We start from the raw sequence: 16601 nt of genomic DNA, 5'->3' as shown, positions 1-16601 counted from the left end.
GGTGGCACATGGCATGAATATTTTAGGTTTTCTTGTGTTCGAAAAATATAAAGGCTAGCCCATAGCTTATCTATATGTTTAAGTTACTTGCAAAGTTGAAGGCAATGTTACTCGGAAAATATTGCCCCAAACTGCGTCATGCTCGACACCAATGATAAACCCATCATTGGACTTAAATTCCGTCCAGCTTGGCCTAAATAGGGAAAAGTTGGTATTCGGCCCGAATACAAACATTTTCCTTCCACGACACCTGCTAAGACATCCCTATCATATATCGTGCATAAGGTATGCTACGAGCACAGTCCTCAATGCAAAAACTACATGAGCAAATGGCAAGCTTAATCAAGTATGTAGGTGAATCACAGATCTCAAAATGGCTATACAAAATGCATGCCTCCAAAGAGGTCCCAGTGTACCCTAGACTCTAGAGCCATGAAGCATGATTAGGTGCACCACCTACGTAGGCAGCAGGTGAGGATGTAAGTCTGCCGGCAGTCGTGGTGGCCTCACGCCAGAGGCCCCAGGTAAGGCAGCGCTGTCTCTGTAACCAGCTGCCGCGTCTGTATCCATCAGTGTCGGCGGCGGCCGCTGGCACTGGAGGCAGTGACGGCCCCGGGAGCGGGTGGGGAGGAGCTCAGACCGTGCTCGACATAGTGGACGGCCGAGAGGGCCGCCAGCAGCGCCAGCAACCGGTCCTGGTCGGCACCGGGCAGCGCGGCGAGTGCGCGCACCCTCCAGAACGCCGCGTACCGCGGCCGGCCGCCGCTGGGGAGCGCTCACCGGCTGGCTCCGAGTGGAGACCCAAGGCGGCTTCAGGAGCTGACTGTATGGAGGAGTGCGCCGTGCTGTCAGCCTCTTCGAGCGCGCGACCTGCGCCAGTCAATGGGAATCCCTCGGCAACGTCCACTGATTGACGGGAGAAGCTGGCGGGTCCGATGCCAGGCGTCAACTCAGTCACGGCAGCCGTGTCAGTAGCTGCCGCAGGAGAAACGCCAGGGGCGGACATGGCGTCAGTCGTCCTGTATGAGCCTGGCAGTGGTGAGATCTGAACAGTATAGGCAGCTCCGGCAGCCTTGTCACCTTTAGCGCCGCGAACTGGCCCAGATAAGAATGTCTCACCGGAAAACGGTGCCTCAGGTAAATAGAGGGAATCGATAGCAGTGGAGTGATGGGCTGGAGGCAAAGGCTCAACGGAAGTCCCAGTATCGATGCTTGAGGATCGAAGCTCCGTGGCTCGCACAGCTTTAGAAACATCGGCTAGTGCAGTGTGCACGACGGCAGGCACATTGGCAGCTTCAGCCGCAGTTACGTGCTTAGCAATTTGATTGTCTCCGAAATCAGCCAGATGTCTGTCAACTGCAGCAGCTCCATTGCCGGCCACAGATACAGATCCAGCAGAAGATCCAGTCGCACCGTCTCCATAAGACGCCACAGGCGTGCCAGAAAACATTGTTTGAGTGAAGTGGACAGCTGCGAGAGCAGCTAAGAACGCAACGTAGGTATTTTCATCCATACCAGTAACGGCATGGAGATGCCTTATATCCGAGAGTGAAGGCAGCTCTGCATCTTGAGTAAAATCCTCAACAGAAGGGCCTTGCTCATGAAGCATGGCCTCCGTCTTTAAATCAGCGTTGGTGGTGGGAGTCGTGTTAGGCGAGGAAGCAGCCTCAGCAGTAGTAGCAATAGCAGGAAAGCCAGTTTCAGGCGAAGGCACCGCAGAAAACGGAGCAATGGGTTCGGAAAAAGAGAGGTTATTGAAGGGAGCAGACTCCATTGCTGGTAGCAAAGCGGCTTCCACATACGGAACAGATCGATCAGGAATAAAACCACTAGCTAGAGGAACAGCGCCTGCAGCAAGGCCTGCATAAATAGATGGAAAGGTGTTGTCAAGAGTGAGCCCATCAGCAGAAGTGACATCAGCGTATGGAGCAGAATCACTAATCGAGAGAGTTCCATTGGGGATGATAGCACCAACAGCGACATCCCGAACAGATGGGACCGCTTCTTTCGCAGCAACGGGCTCGGCTGGGATACGGAAGTAGGATTCACTGGCGGAAGTGGCTTCAGTGGAAACAGCATCACCGACATCGGCAGCCGACCCATGGTCGGGGGAGAAGCCATCAGACGCACTCTCGCCAATGGAAGCAGATTCAGACTGATTGACTTCAGCGGAAGGAAATTCTTCACCAGGCACAAAGTCATAGTAATTCATATGAAATACAGTGGGTATGCTTTGGTCAAACGCAAAGGATTGAGAATAAAATGAAGAGTCGACACTGGGGTTGCCAGGGTGAACAACGGGAAACGTTTCACGTTTAGCATCACCGATTTTTAAAGGGGACGCAATTTTATCATTATGTGGGTGTTGTGCATTTGTGAATATATTATCGGTAGGCTTGTTTACCGCCTGGTCAGGTTCTTCATCGGCTCTAGCAGCTGTTGGTATTCGGGCGGAGGGAACAGTTTCCAAAACGGAAGCACGAGTAGTATGGGAGGCATCATCCAGAGTGAAGTACGTACCGAGTCGGATTTTGGGTTGTTCCATGGCCTTGGCTGCTTGATGCAAATCCCCAACGCTGATGATGTCCTTGTCGAAACTTCCCAAGGATATGTCTTTAGAAGCATCAGGCTTTGTTACCTCGTGGTCAGGTGAAGGCTGCACAGCGGGAAAATATCCGACACTCGGTGAAATGTCAACATAAAAGGCTGCTTCGGTGACGTTCATAAAACTGTCACTTTCACAGTCATCGTCTTCAAAAATAGCCTTATCAGTAACAAACCCATCTGCAGTGAGAGCGATTTCAGGACTCACTTCTGACTGGGAGTGACTGCCCCCTGCAGCCAAAGCGTCCAATGTAACGGAGGTTTCAGTGGCGGCCACATCTTTAGTAGCTGTAACGGCCCTTGTAAAAGACGGGACCTGAGTAGGTGAAATGGTTTGAGCACTAGAGCTGGCTTCAGCAGGCGGTCCCTTGACGGCGGTGGTCTCCCCGGCGCCTGCGGTGCTATTTGCAGGAGCGCTCCGTTCAGTGGTGTCCACCTGACCTGGAGGCGTGTTAGCACTAGCTAGTGCTTCATGATGGGTGGGCCCACCAGTCGACCGGGCGGTCCCCGCCTCCACCGACCCACTGGTAGCGGGGGCCGCGGCAGCGAGCACTCCACCACCAGACGCGGAGCCGGCGCGGCTTCCACCAGCGCCAGGGGCCGCGGCCGCAGTGGAGGCCGACACTGCAGAGGCATGTGCGCCGCCAGAGCGCTGCTGCGGCACGGCGGCGGGACCCGCGACACCGCCGAGCTCCGGCGGCCGGCGGCGCCCGGAGGCGGACGGGTCGGCCGCGCGCCCTCTCGGCCGGGGCAGTGTCGGCGGCCGGTTGTTGCGGTACTCGGTTGCACTGTGCAGCCGTCGGTCTCTGCGGGCGGCGGGCGGCGCCGCGCTCCGGGGCGCTCCGTCACTGTGCGCTCGGAATCCCCGCTCGTCGGCTGTCCAGGTGACACTGACCGCTCTGCCGTCGGGCGCCAGGTATGAGTAGTGGCCGCGCATCACGGTGCCGACGCCATCCCCGATCCGCCTCTGGTGTCCCACCGCGCCCACGGACGTGCCGTCGCCGGTGCTGTAGACGTAGCTGAAGTTGGCAGCGTCCCGCTCTGAGGTCTGCGCGGCGGTGGGCGCAGCGTTTGACCCCGGACCCCGATATCGGGATGAGCTCCGCCGGGCTCCCTGTGGCCCGTCGCGCGCCTGTCGCGGCGCAACTGCGGCGCCGGCGGCGCAGCACAACAGGGCGGCCGCTACGAGCAGCCTCATGTCGGCCCCACCGGGCGACCAGGCCACTCGGAACCCTGATCCAGAAATGACCGATGCCCGTTTTACCGCGCGCCGCTTATATATTTGTTGCTTGCGTGCTGATAATCGGTACCGATCTTCCAGCTCGGATTTCGGCGGACGGTGGTGGCCGGTAGTCACTCACGTGCAGAAGGGCGCCGCAGCGCGCGCACCCATGGCATGCCAGGGTCAGGTCTGCGGCAGAGTATTTTGTGGTTCTTGCGGATCGCACTTTCGCGTCGCTCGCTTGAATCACCAGCAATTTGAAAAGTGTGATTGTAAAAAGTTTTGGCCTTGAGCTGGTGATATGTAGCGGAGACCGGGTAAAAGTGGCCACCCTAAGGCCTTCTATGGCGACGCTTAATTTTTAAAGTTGGCAAGATTATTTTCATACCAGTATGATCTCTATTAAACTGCGTTTTATTTCAATCGTTTCTAAAGGCGTTCACATATAAGAGATATTTGCTAAACTTCAAACCTATGAATTTTGGCCACTCTGCCCCAAAACCTGGGGCACCGGCGACTGCTTAGCAGTTAGCCCTGATTTAAGAAACAGGGTAGTTGCCTCATGTGCGATTAGGAATATATTTGATGGTGGTTTACGAGGATACATGTTCATTTAGTCAGCATCCCACTTGTAGGTAAACAAATAAATGACATTCACGGAAAACACTTGATTTGATCTTTTCGAAGTCATGTACCTAGCCGAAAAGTGGCCGAGGTGAGCGCACTACGATACAGTTCAATATCAATAAGGCTTGTTTTTCATGTGGAAACCATGTATGGAGTTTGGAGCTGTCCACTCCACTCTGCCCCGTCCACTTCGCCCCGCGCACACCCTTCGGGTCAAAAATATCCAGTCCTGTTATTATAGTTGGGCAAAACGCATTAAAGGGACCCTCCCACCTTAACATTAGATTTGAGTTGAGATAGCCAAAATGGGGTCCCTGGCTCACAATTACCGGTTTCGGCACTCACAACATCGAGAAATGCCTTAGTTCGGAAATATTGAATTTCAAAATTGCAGCATTTTGATTCAGAGGGGCTAATGCATAGGAATACCCCTCTGAATGTGTGAAGTCAGCGGACAGCGCAGATATCTAACGATTTTTAAATGTTTGACTAAAACGTTTGGTAGCACGCGGTGGTATATGCTGCTTTGCGCGCAACAAGTTGAAGTACCGCACTTTCAGCTGCCAAACTATTGCTTCCAAATAAAGTCGCTAGGAACAGCGGAGATCCCAAAAAGTAAACAAAAGTAAAAGTCTAATATCTTGAAAACCGGTGAACATTTTTCGGTGAAATTTGGTAGATATTCGTTTTCGCTTTTTCTGAACCGAGCGACATCACTTTCATGCCAATTCATAAACTTTTTTGAAGGTGGGAGGGTCCCTTTAACCTTCCAGGCGGTGGGGGGCATTTTTTGCCCCCCCCCCCCCTCAGTTTTCTTTTTCGATATATCTCCAGAACCGCTGCGCCGATCGTCATCAAACTTTCCGTCCCTCCCGTGAATAGCTTTTGCACATTGTGACCATTTTTTTTGTTTAAGGCTATGATAGGTTGGCCGCTAACGACGTTGGAGTGACGTCATTTCTGCCATTTTCGACCCAAAAAAGGTTTCGTGGGAAGAGCTGTCAGGCCTACAGCTTTAGAGACACAGAAAAATGTTTCAGTTATAAAAAGTGTAGAATTAACAGGGCTAAAAAAACTGCCTCTCGGATTTTTCAAATTTTTGGATTTTGACCCCTAGAAATAACATAAGACTTTTTTATATGATAGCAAAAAAAAAATCGAGACAATTTTTTGAATTTCGAAAAAAACGGAATATATGTGATAGTCCCTACCGCCGCAGCTTAATACCCGCTTAATACCTTAATACCCGCATTATTGGTACCACCCGCAGTGCAAGGCTGAATTCGCCAGCTCCGGGTAAAATTGTTTTCAGCGTACGGCCCGATGAGAAAATTTGCGACGCATTGGCTTTGACCAGCAGCCACTGTCCAATGAACATCAGCGCTGCTCTCTGCCGGCTGTGCCGCCGCCGCTCGGTGTCATTTGTCACTAGTCCGGCTGGAACTTCTCTAAGGAGTTGATAGAGCTCTCGGAGTGTCATTCGGTCCGGAGTGTCTTTCAGTCCGGAGTATCTTTCAGTCCGGAGTATCTTTCAGTCCGGAGTATCTTTCAGTCCGGAGTGTCATTTGGTCTGGCGTGTCTTTCAGTCCGGAGTATCTTTTAGTCCGGAGTGCCATTCGGTCCGGAGTGTCTTTCAGTCCGGAGTGTCTTTCAGTACGGAGTGCCATTCGGTCCGGAGTGTCTTCCAGTCCGGAAGTGCCATCGGTGCTCCTGTGACTCCCTCAGGGCGCAGTGACCTTACGAGACTTCAAGCATCGTGTCGGCGAGTCCTCCTCCACCCAACCAGGCAGGAATCGGCAGCCTAAATGGCCGCCACATTACGGCCCCTGACTATATTGGCAGGATTCGTACGGGTTCGAGCAATGTACTGTTACGGACATGAGTTCCCCGAATAGCTGTGCATATATCTGAATTTTCCATATGCTCTGCAGACCGATTAGGTACAACTTTAGACTTTAGTATTGATCATATGAACCTACCCGACTTAAAACGAAATTTCCCGGAAATAAGAAACAAAAACCTTGCAATGCAATCACGCAGCCATGGGAAAGCTGAACTCACGACACAGATCAAGCCAAACGTTAGCCGCGCATCCCCTGCGCTGGCGCGTAAGTCACGGAATGCACAGTCAGTCACGGAATGTACAGTCAGTCTGGAAAGTACGACGCACCGGTGCGGTGGATCCATCAACCCGGCTGAGGAAGGGCTGCTAAATTTGAGTCACCGGACCCATTGACCCATGGGGGATGCATGAGGATGTTAGTTGATTCAATGACACTCAAAGCTAACAGCCCGACCCAGATGGAGCCCAAAGGAGCCGATCAGTCTCAGCAGAGCTCGGCGCCCGTTCCCCGACCGAGGGAGCAGAGCTCGGCGCCCGTTCCCCGACCGAGGGAGCAGAGCTCGGCGCCCGTTCCCCGACCGAGGGAGCAGAGCTCGGCGCCCGTTCCCCGACCGAGGGAGCAGAGCTCGGCGCCCGTTCCCCGACCGAGGGAGCGGAGCTCGGCGCCCGTTCCCCGACCGAGGGAGCAGAGCTCGGCGCCCGTTCCCCGTCTACTGAGAGGAGCAGTGTCCGTTCCCCGTGTACCGAGAGGGGACCCAGGCCCAGCAGCAGTGTCCGTTCCCCGTGTACCGAGAGGGGACCCAGCAGCAGTGTCCGTTTCCCGTGTACCGAGAGGGGACCCAGCAGCAGTGTCCGTTCCCCGCGTAGGTACTGAGGGGGGCTGCAGAGCAGTGTCCGTTCCATGATAGCAATCAGTGCGGCCTATTGTGCAGATTCGGGACATGGCGCATGCCGGCAGCCCACCCGCAGTCAGTGCCGCCCTGGGCTTTTGCCAGACAACGTGACCGGTCGCTGTCAATTACAACACGATACCATTGTCCTGGACCTTTCTGACACGACACGGCGATCTGGCGAGGCATGCACGCTGCCCAAATGTGGCCCCTCGAGACGGATGGGGGGGGGGGCACTGCACGACGACGGCACATACGATCCAGTGGCCGGCAACAGGGCGATCACCTGTGACCATCCCACCATATGCCCTAAGGCGGCACTGACACCCAGGTCTGCTGACTGGTCTCTGCTCCGTCCGGCGCCCGTCGCTCAGCGGGGGCCGGGCCGCCGCTCTGGCTCCTGGCGCCCAGTGTGCGGAGCTGATCGGCCGGTCGGAGTGGCGCAGAGCCTGACACGGCTGCAGCGCACCGACTCGGGACAGGCTCGCGTGCCGCGCGCCGTCCAGCCCCGATCGCAGTCCCGCCCCCGGGATCGGCCGCACCCTCATACCTGCCGAATGTCGACTGCATGCGCTGCCTACTTTGGAGTTTTTGTTCTTTTAATGCATCCCCACTTTCAGTTATTTATAAACCAACCTTTGTAGTTATCCCGCGTCAGGCCAGCGGGGAGGGGGGGGGGGTAGGTGTTAACCCGCGCACCGACGGGGGGCCAAATATCCCCCCCCCCCCCTGAGGGTTTTCGTGAATAGCGGGAAAACCGCACCGTATCAGTATAGCGCCGCGAAATTTGGCATGACTATTCCTCCATCAATTTCACACATTGTTTACAAGTTTGAGCCTCCTACCTTTCAATGTCAAGTCACCAGGCCATTTTGAATGACCCGACCTCAAATCACTTTTTTGCAACTTTGTCACCGTGTCAGAGCTACAGTAGATGACGGAGTCTTTTGAAATTTGCAGAATGTTTTTTGATTTTCGAAAAAAGAAAACGGAAAATATGCGATTGTCCCTACCGCCTTCTATCAACATGCCATGTTTGAGATCGATGCCTCTTTTTGGCCAAGTTATAGGTACCTATAGCGAAAAATTGTTCAAAATTGATGACGTCAAATTTTCAAACTCAATCTTTTAGCAATTCTAGACCAAGCGCAAAAAAAGACCACCATTAGACTCGCCTTGGCGAGCTACATCAAATTAATACCCATTTTATGTAAAACTATCAACTTTGAAATTTGACCTTTTTGACCTGACATTGGCCTTAACTCCGCCAGAAAGTGACCTGAACCGCACCTGATGGTCTTATAGCCAACACCAAGGGCGGATCCAGGGTCATCTGAAGGGGGGGGGGGCAAATGCCCATTAGGTTTTTCGCTAGGATAGGGCCCGCGGAAACTAACCTACCCTCAAATCCTATTTTCTCCCCGGATTTCGGCCACTTTATTTTGTAAAGCTGCCAAAAATAAATTTCTTAAAAAAATCGCGTATCACTGACCATCAAGGCCGCGGGGGGAGGGAGGGAGGACCAACCTGGCTGCGCCCGTGCAAACACCAATCTGTGGGCTCTGCCCAACCGAACATCAAGTAGCGCCTTTTTTAACCCACGCCGGGGCTGGGGAGGTGTTCGGACACCCCATTGCGGTCTTTTGCGGATATCTAAAAAACGGCGGCCGTATTTGGCGGGTGAGACTAAATGCTTACTTCGAAATCTAAGCTGCGTTGCGGCATTGGCGGTTATGTGCGGCGTGTATGCCGCATGATTAGTAAGCGGCGACCACTAAATTAAAAACTCAATAGCTTTGACCTGTTTTCAATGGATAACACTGCATACCAAAAATGTCCATCGCTCTCGTCATAGGATATTTAGATTTAAATAACTAACTTATCTACATCATTGTTTTGAACCAAATTAATACTCAGCCGCGAACGTATAAGGTATAACCCCTTGCCGTTTCGCTCCTGATCAAGCTAGAGCTTCGCGGAAAAACGAGCGTGTTGCCCGTGACGAGAGAAAGCCGATGATACCCAATTTTAAGGTCCTAGGTCATCAGTTGACCTTCCAGGTCAGGTCAATGACCCAAAAGGCGGGAAAATTGGGACCTGTTAGAACGTCGTAGTGTGGCTGCTATGGGGCTTTTCGGGGTGCTGATCACGAATATCATGCTAGTTTTGATCACAGATGATGTCTTCATTCATTTAGGCCAGGTCGGGTTAGGTCAGGTCAGGTCAACCAGTAGAGGTCCTGCCAGGTATTTGTAGTAGGTGTCAACCGCCTCTGACAGCCTCGTAACATGTTACGAAGGCACCAAAACTACTTTGTAAACGTTCATGTGGTTGCTTAATTCGAATTCAGCTCGAAAAATCTGACCTAGAAACATGTCAAACTCGAAAAAGTGAACCGAGGTCACCAAAGTTCAATGACCTGACCTGACCTTCAGGTGACCTTGACACCCACCCTAATGCATGGGGGCAACATCATATCACATGTTTGAACGCTTGAAACCACGAAAAGACTGCAAACGCGCTGCTAATGCGAGCCGACATACGCTGAATCGCGGTTCCGGCCAAACATGGTCTCGAAAAGTAGGTCACAGGTCAAAGGTCATTTGGGTCAGGGTCATGAAATTTTCAGGATGGGTGTTAAATTGATCAATGCGAGGGTACTGAAAGTTTCGTCGCGATCAGCCGCTTTTTAAGCGAGTTATTCGCGAAAAACCTTAGGGGGGTTGCATCAACCCCCCCTGTGCGGGCGAGGTCATGTTTTGATAGCAAGACTGAAACAGACTTTTTTGGGTAGCCAGGAAATCGCATGCCAGAGCCTATTCAAATTCTTTTATCGGCCTTTATATGCACCAGTCGCATACAGGTACGGGATTTAGCACACGATTTCCAGACAATCGAAAGACTGTTTGGAGACAACAAAGGAAGGAATGAGTGAGTTAAGTTGAAAGTATTAATTTGGTTCAAAATGATGATGCAGATAACCTAGTTATTTAAAGCTAAATATCTTATGATGAGAGCGGTTGGCATTTTTGGTATGCAGTGTTATTCATTGAGAACCGGTCGGAGCGTTTGAGTCTTTAATTTAGTGGTCGCCGCTTACTAATCATGCGGCATACACGCCGCACATAACCGCCAATGCCGCAACGCAGCTTAGATTTCGAAGTAAGCATTTAGTCCCACCCGTATTTGGCACACCTGTCAATGCATCTTTTCCGCACATGTCATTAACATTTCAGACTCAGGTTGCTAAAGGTCCAGTCACTACGTCACTTCAAGAAACCTCACTTCAGAAAAACTTGAATTTCGTCATAGCTACACCGACTGAATAATTGCCTTAAAACTTTCAGCGGCTGGTACGAGTAGCAGTATGTACCTATAAAATGTTTATCTCGGAGTTTTTATATCGGTGACTAACGGTCAGGTCAATTTTGCGCCCTCTCCTTTTTGAGTAAATAGGAGAAAATCGAAAGGCAGCTCTTTTGGACGAACGTCATTCCAAACACTCAAACATCGGGTTACAGTTAAAATAGACAGCTAAATCGAAAAATTGCAACCATGAACCCTCCATTTCCCTGGGGTCATCTTAGGTCATCAAAGGCCTCCAGCAGTTTTTGACAATAACTTTTTATGGAGACATGCTAGAGAAATGAAAACACATTCGATGTGTTCAGGTCGACAATACGGATCTTCTGATATGCAAAATGACCTTTTCCGATCAGGTCACTACCTTGACCCAAGGTCAAATTTTCAAAATACCTTTTAAGTCCAAATTATAGTTCATTCGAGCCATCTCGACGAGAGATCTCGACGTCTCTTGAGTCAAAAGTGATTTTAAAAAAACATTGTTCGTAAAAGCAGCTATTTTCAATTTTTGCCTCTGTCTGGCGGCTAAACCGTTGACCTGAGGTCAAATCTGATCACTGTCTTTAGAAAAAGCGTTGAAAGGGCTATCGAATGCGTTTCCCTGCGGCGCTGCAGCAGCTCTATTGGTTCTTGAGTTATGCGCCGGAGTTTCGAAATGTGTTGACATACATAGGCAAGATTTTTCCTTTGATGTTCTCTGGTGACCTGACCTTTGACCAGACTTAAAAATGACTGCTTTCGTCTTGATTTTCGAAGGTCTTTCGAATGCCGCTTGCCGCGTGTCGCTACGTGGCCCAGGAGCCGAGTTAGAAGGAGAGGGGGTGTTCAGACACCCACCGGCCCGGAACGGTTGGCACCGAGGACCGGCCTGGCGCGGGTTAAGGAGAGAGGTTAATGCGTGACTATTTCCGCTGGATCAAAGCCGATTGAAGGGAAACTGCAAGGTGGTTTTATGCGGGGTCCGGCAAAAGTTTTGTCCTCTACCTAGGACAGCACTTATCCGGTTTCTAATCGTTTCTACCCCTAAGGGATAAAGATTTTGGAAAAAGATTTTGGGAAAGATTGCACAGTCCAATAGCCTCCAGCGGCTCAGTTCTGAGTCGACGCACGGCCTCGACGGTCGATGGCAGGTCAACATGCAATTTCATGGAGGACGGCGCGCCAGCTCATTGCTCTACCTACTAAGGTCCAGGTGGTTGTGTCAATCGAGCATGCCGGAGTTCTGAAGAAATAACCGGCTACCATTCGGACCCTAATCCTGAGCGAGGATCTTTGGGCTACCTTCCAGCAGGACATAGACAAATGGAATTCGGCGGCCAACCTCGGCGCCTTGCAGTTACAGCCAAACGGGCATACTTAGTCGAAAATCAAGCTGTCTGTGCAGTGTGCTGCATAAGCTGGTTGCCAGCACGCCAAAAAAAAAATGTTCGTGCGTAAATCCCTGTTCATATTAATAACAAAAAAATTAATGTTCGACCTTAGCGTCGATGGAAATGGTGAAAATACCTAATTCTGAAAAATTAGCCGGCTGTGAGAATTAGCACGAATGAAAGGGGGGGGCAAAAGATATGTTGCCCCCCCCCCCTTTCAGAGCCAAAGGGGGGCATGGCCCCTATGGCCCCTCTGGATCCGCCCTTGGCCAACACCATTTAGTTTGAAATGAAAAATTGGCCATAAAACATGCATCGCACAACCCTAGTTAAGTTGGGGTCATGTGCTGACCCTTGGTGACTTGACCTGTGACCCGACCTGGTAGGGTAAGGTGCCTAATTAGCGACCCTTTTCTGTTTGCGACCTACCTCTCTATAGAAAACCTGGCAAGAGAAATCGGGGTGAAAACAATACCTACCAAAAGGTCTGCCATACTTTGGTTATCAAACTAAATTCTTTTCCAGTTGTCGATGATTCTGGTGGGACGTTCTAGGAGAGCTTAGATAAAAATGACCAGTTTCTCATCCAAAACGTATGTATTTGTACCCTATCTGCTGAAAAGCGATGGACAATAAGATGATGCACCTTTTTTATTCTGAATCGTCAATCCTTTTTCAATTGATTGCCGTTTTCCCGTAGTGAATCGCTTAACTGTGCACTGCATGGTGGTCAAAAATGTATCGCAACCCACATTTCCTATTTGGCCCGACATGGTCGCAAATAGCTTGACAAGGGAAAGAAAGAGAAAAAGAGATAAATGAAAATGAGGTGTTGCTGAGGCTGCGATGTGTGGCAGTTGATAACAACTGTCGTCACCGACTGCAGGGGTGCCGAATCCAGGGCGGTTCCCGAATATCATACGAGATAGCCCGCATTTTTTTGCCTTCTGTTCGCCTTTGGTGCATCACGTGATCAGTTTTCATCTTCATAGAGGTGTTGGATAAACGCTCCTGTTCCAGTGATTGAGTGCTTTGGGTATAGGTTGCCTTTTTGGGATCATATTTCAACTTTTCGGCCGGGCGTCGCATTTTTTTAACCATTTTTTATTATGGGAAAACCCATAGACCTATAAGCGACCCTCCCCGGTCGCTATTCGGGACGAGTTCCCTATGAGCGTTTTTTTTTTGCAATAGTTTGCTAAAATGCTCACTACAAATACGATAGGCGTTATCACAAGTGTATTCGCGGCCATTGGGGCGACGTAAGGAAAGAAGAAAACATCTGGCCCCAAGAACTTTTAATTATCTGTTAGCATGCAACTTTTCCTTGCTGTGTAAAGATTCTACCATCAATTATTAGATAAAATTGCATTTAAAATCTTCCTTTTATGTTTTTCCATCGTTTGCACAATATATTACTTTACTAAGCTAGATTAACACTAATTATAAATAGTTCCAGCATCATCAAGAACAATATAAGGAAGGCTTGAAGTGAATACAATAATCTAAACGGTTTTGCAAGATGTGAAGATCACTTCTAAAATTGCCTCTAGAAATATTGAAGGCAAAAGTTCAACTTTTTTACAAGACGGGTGTCTATAAACCTATTCAACGTGTAACAACTCAGCCGGTATTTCGTCGCCTACAGCCCAGCTTTCCCTAGTGACCGCTAGAGGCGCTGCTATCGATGTCCACCCGTGCCGCCTAACGAAGTTAGTGGATATTGGGAGAGAAAATGAATATACCTATTTAAATATAAAAATAAACGATCTATCCGAAAATCAAGCCAGTAATACAGTAGCACCCATAGAGCGTGAGCAGTGATGGTTCAAATCAAGGGGGTCGCTAATTAGGCACCTTACCCTATTTCAGTGACCTCCAATAGCAACATAGGATGTACTAAGCAACTTACACCCTTCCGCTGATTTTCGACAAAATGCGTTTCACTCGATGCTACCTATAGTGCACATTCCCCAGAAGACCCGTGAACGGTGAAACATTTTATCTTTGCCTTGACCTGTGACGTCATCGGTGACCCCGAGGTAAATGAAATTGGAGTTCCCTCGACAAATTTGACAGGGCTATCGAACGCCATTTGAATTTTGCGATCCGTTCAATAGTTTCGGAGACACGAGGGGGCACAAAAAAGGCCCCCCTCACCGCGCGGAAGGTGGCCGGGAGGCCCACCGCCTGCCGGGTTAACCCGCGCATGACGGGTATTTTCCACAACGCGGGTGCCTGGGGGCTCTCCAAAGCCCCCCTCCTATCTCCGAAACTCCTGGGCCGATCATCAAAATTCAAACGGCGTCTGATAGCCCTGGAAAAACTGTCGAACGAAGCCTAATTTTATTGACCTCGAGGTCACCGATGACGTCACAGGTCAGGTCAAAGTAAAAGTTATCGACATTTTTGCTAGTTCACAATTTAGGCTCTGACCGCCGGCTGACAAGTCCGATCAGGCTCATTTTTGGTTTACGCACTCCTTGATAGATGCCTTAGATACACTGAGGGTACCGAGCTTTTACTTCGAATTTTTTTCAGGTCAAGGCCAGGTCATCCTAGGTCACGAAAATTGTATATCATATCATGCATCGGTCACGTGACGCATGTTTTATGGTACATTTTACCCGTATATTTCGAAAATATTGTCGTCTGCGTTATTTGAGGTTATTTTCAGCTGAATTTACCGAAGGTTAGGTCACCTTCGGGTCAGAAAAAGGTCAATTTTTTCCAACAAAACAGTGCCCATCAGATGCAGTTTGAGCTCAGGAACACGATCGTGCAATTTATATTAATGTAAGACGCCTAAAACGTAGGTAGGTACTGAAAATTGGATTTGATAAATATATAACTGTAAAATTTTGACAATAATGCGAATAACTTAGCTATTTTTGAAGATATTGGGCTAAAGCTTGCTAGTGTAGTTCATCAGTGTGTGTTCTATCACATATATTCCGGTTTTTGCGAAATATCAAAAACTTTTTTTTAAATCAGAAATATATTTTTTGTAATTGTAAATTTATATGTGAAAATTCGAGATAGCAGTTCGATAGCTACGTGTATTTGTAGTCCATTAATGCAAAGATATTGGATCTAGCTTTAAAACTGAGCTCTTCAGAGCGTTTGCCGTAGATTAATATTTTGCGCTAAAATCGGCCGACATGACGTCACTCTGACGTCATTTCCGGCCTAACTATGGCAGCCAGAAAGTTGAAATTTAACACTACGTGTCAAATTGATGCCGCTAAGGGTATCGCAAGTTTCGTACCTATTAACCCGGCAGTTGCTGGGGTATTTCGCCACCCACCGTTTGCTGGGGGGGGGGGGGGGCGTTAAACGCCCCCAGCCGATAACTCGAGAACCCAATAGGCGCAGCGAAACGCACGAGGCGGCAAACGAAAGAGCGCGACGAGACGCTTCAGATGAGTACTTTAAAGTTGAATTTTGAGGTCACAGGTCGGGTCAAGGTCAGGTCAAACACCTGAAATCGGGCTTTCAGTAGCATGGACTTCAGGACTTTGCAATGGGCGCCTGTCGTCACAAACTCTGTCAAAACAGTGCACAATCCATCATATAAAGCCTACAAGAGTGTCAGCTCCATGTAGGGGTCAGTCAAGCATAGGTCAGGGTCAAGGTCAGGTCAACCGGGTAGGCACATATCCCCAAAAATCAAAACTGATATTCGCAGCCTGTGACACATGTTTTATGGGTAATTTGGGGCGTAGAACACGATGGTGACATTCATTTTATCATATGTGTACGTGTTTGGCTCAAAAAGTTCAATCTAAGAAATGCATGTATCATGGTCGTGAAGTAGTCACGAGAAATTGCCAAGATTCAGTTCAAGATTTTGGAAAATGCGGAACGATAATCAATAATCGAAGATAGCCATTTGATTGTTCATGGTATTGGCAGTCTAATGGCCTTTACGGTATGTCTGTATGTCTATTGTGTGATTTTATATTATTTTTTGAACATATGCCGTTTTTGGTCGAAAACTCAGAAATCATGACGTCACTAAAACCTCAATATCTCAAAAAATTTTCCGACCGATTTTTTTGAAACTTTGTCACAATAAACTTCAATCAATTCCCTACAGATACCCAGAATTTGGCGCGCGCGCGCGCGCCGTTTTTATACTATGGCCCGGCGAGAAAAGTGGGGGCGTTTAACGCCCCCCCCCCCAGCAACTCGCGGGTTAATCGTATTGATACGTCGAATGGTTTAGAAGATAGGTATTGCTGAATGCTGAAAACGGGAGGGGGCTCTGTAGAGCCCCCCCTCCCCCAGTCATGAGCGGGTTAAGGTGGGGTGGTCACTTTAAGGCGCATGGTCAATACAGCGTAATCCCAGCCAGCAATTTTGCTCCGGGCCCAAGCAGGCTCAAGTGCGGATTGCCCGAGATTTTTAGTCGGGCTAAAGTCGGCTAGGGCTTGGGCTAAAGTCGGCGTATGACACAAAAACGCCGACTAAAGCCCATGCTCTGCCGGAGGTATGCCCGTTCTGCGAGCTCCGGACAGCCGTAGTTTAGCCCTAGTTGAGCGACGATTGGCGTTAGTCCGATTTAAGCCCGAGCAGTGAATCCATTTATATAATGGAGATTACTCTGGGCCCGAGCGGGCTGAACTCCGGCAAGCCCACTCTGTGTGCCCTGTCTATCCCGACTTAAGCCATAGAATTGA

At 49.7% G+C, this 16601-nt stretch overlaps 1 protein-coding gene across 1 annotated transcript; it reads right to left on the bottom strand.

The window, feature by feature from the left end:
- Positions 1-569: 569 nt before the first annotated feature.
- On the bottom strand, positions 570-3802 carry LOC122378493 (transcription initiation factor TFIID subunit 4-like). Its single transcript, XM_043359603.1, has 2 exons — positions 3126-3802; positions 570-765 (listed from the first exon to the last, which is right to left on the bottom strand). Exons 1-2 carry the CDS (start codon positions 3800-3802, stop codon positions 570-572), a joined length of 873 nt encoding a protein of 290 aa, XP_043215538.1.
- Positions 3803-16601: the final 12799 nt, after the last annotated feature.

This window comes from Amphibalanus amphitrite, unplaced genomic scaffold (assembly GCF_019059575.1).
Source record: "Amphibalanus amphitrite isolate SeventyFive unplaced genomic scaffold, NRLGWU_Aamphi_draft 000060F_arrow, whole genome shotgun sequence".
NCBI lineage: Eukaryota > Metazoa > Arthropoda > Thecostraca > Balanomorpha > Balanidae > Amphibalanus > Amphibalanus amphitrite.
This window is presented reverse-complemented; position numbering and strand designations above follow the sequence as displayed.

Coding starts and splice junctions, on each gene's coding strand:
- LOC122378493 (XM_043359603.1), bottom strand. CDS start 3,802: ATGAGGCTGCTCGTAGCGGCCGCCCTGTTGTGCTGCGCCGCCGGCGCC. Junction 766..3,125: donor GCGGCCCCCGCTACCAGTGG/GTCGGTGGAGGC, acceptor AGCGCTCCCCAG/CGGCGGCCGGCCGCGGTACG.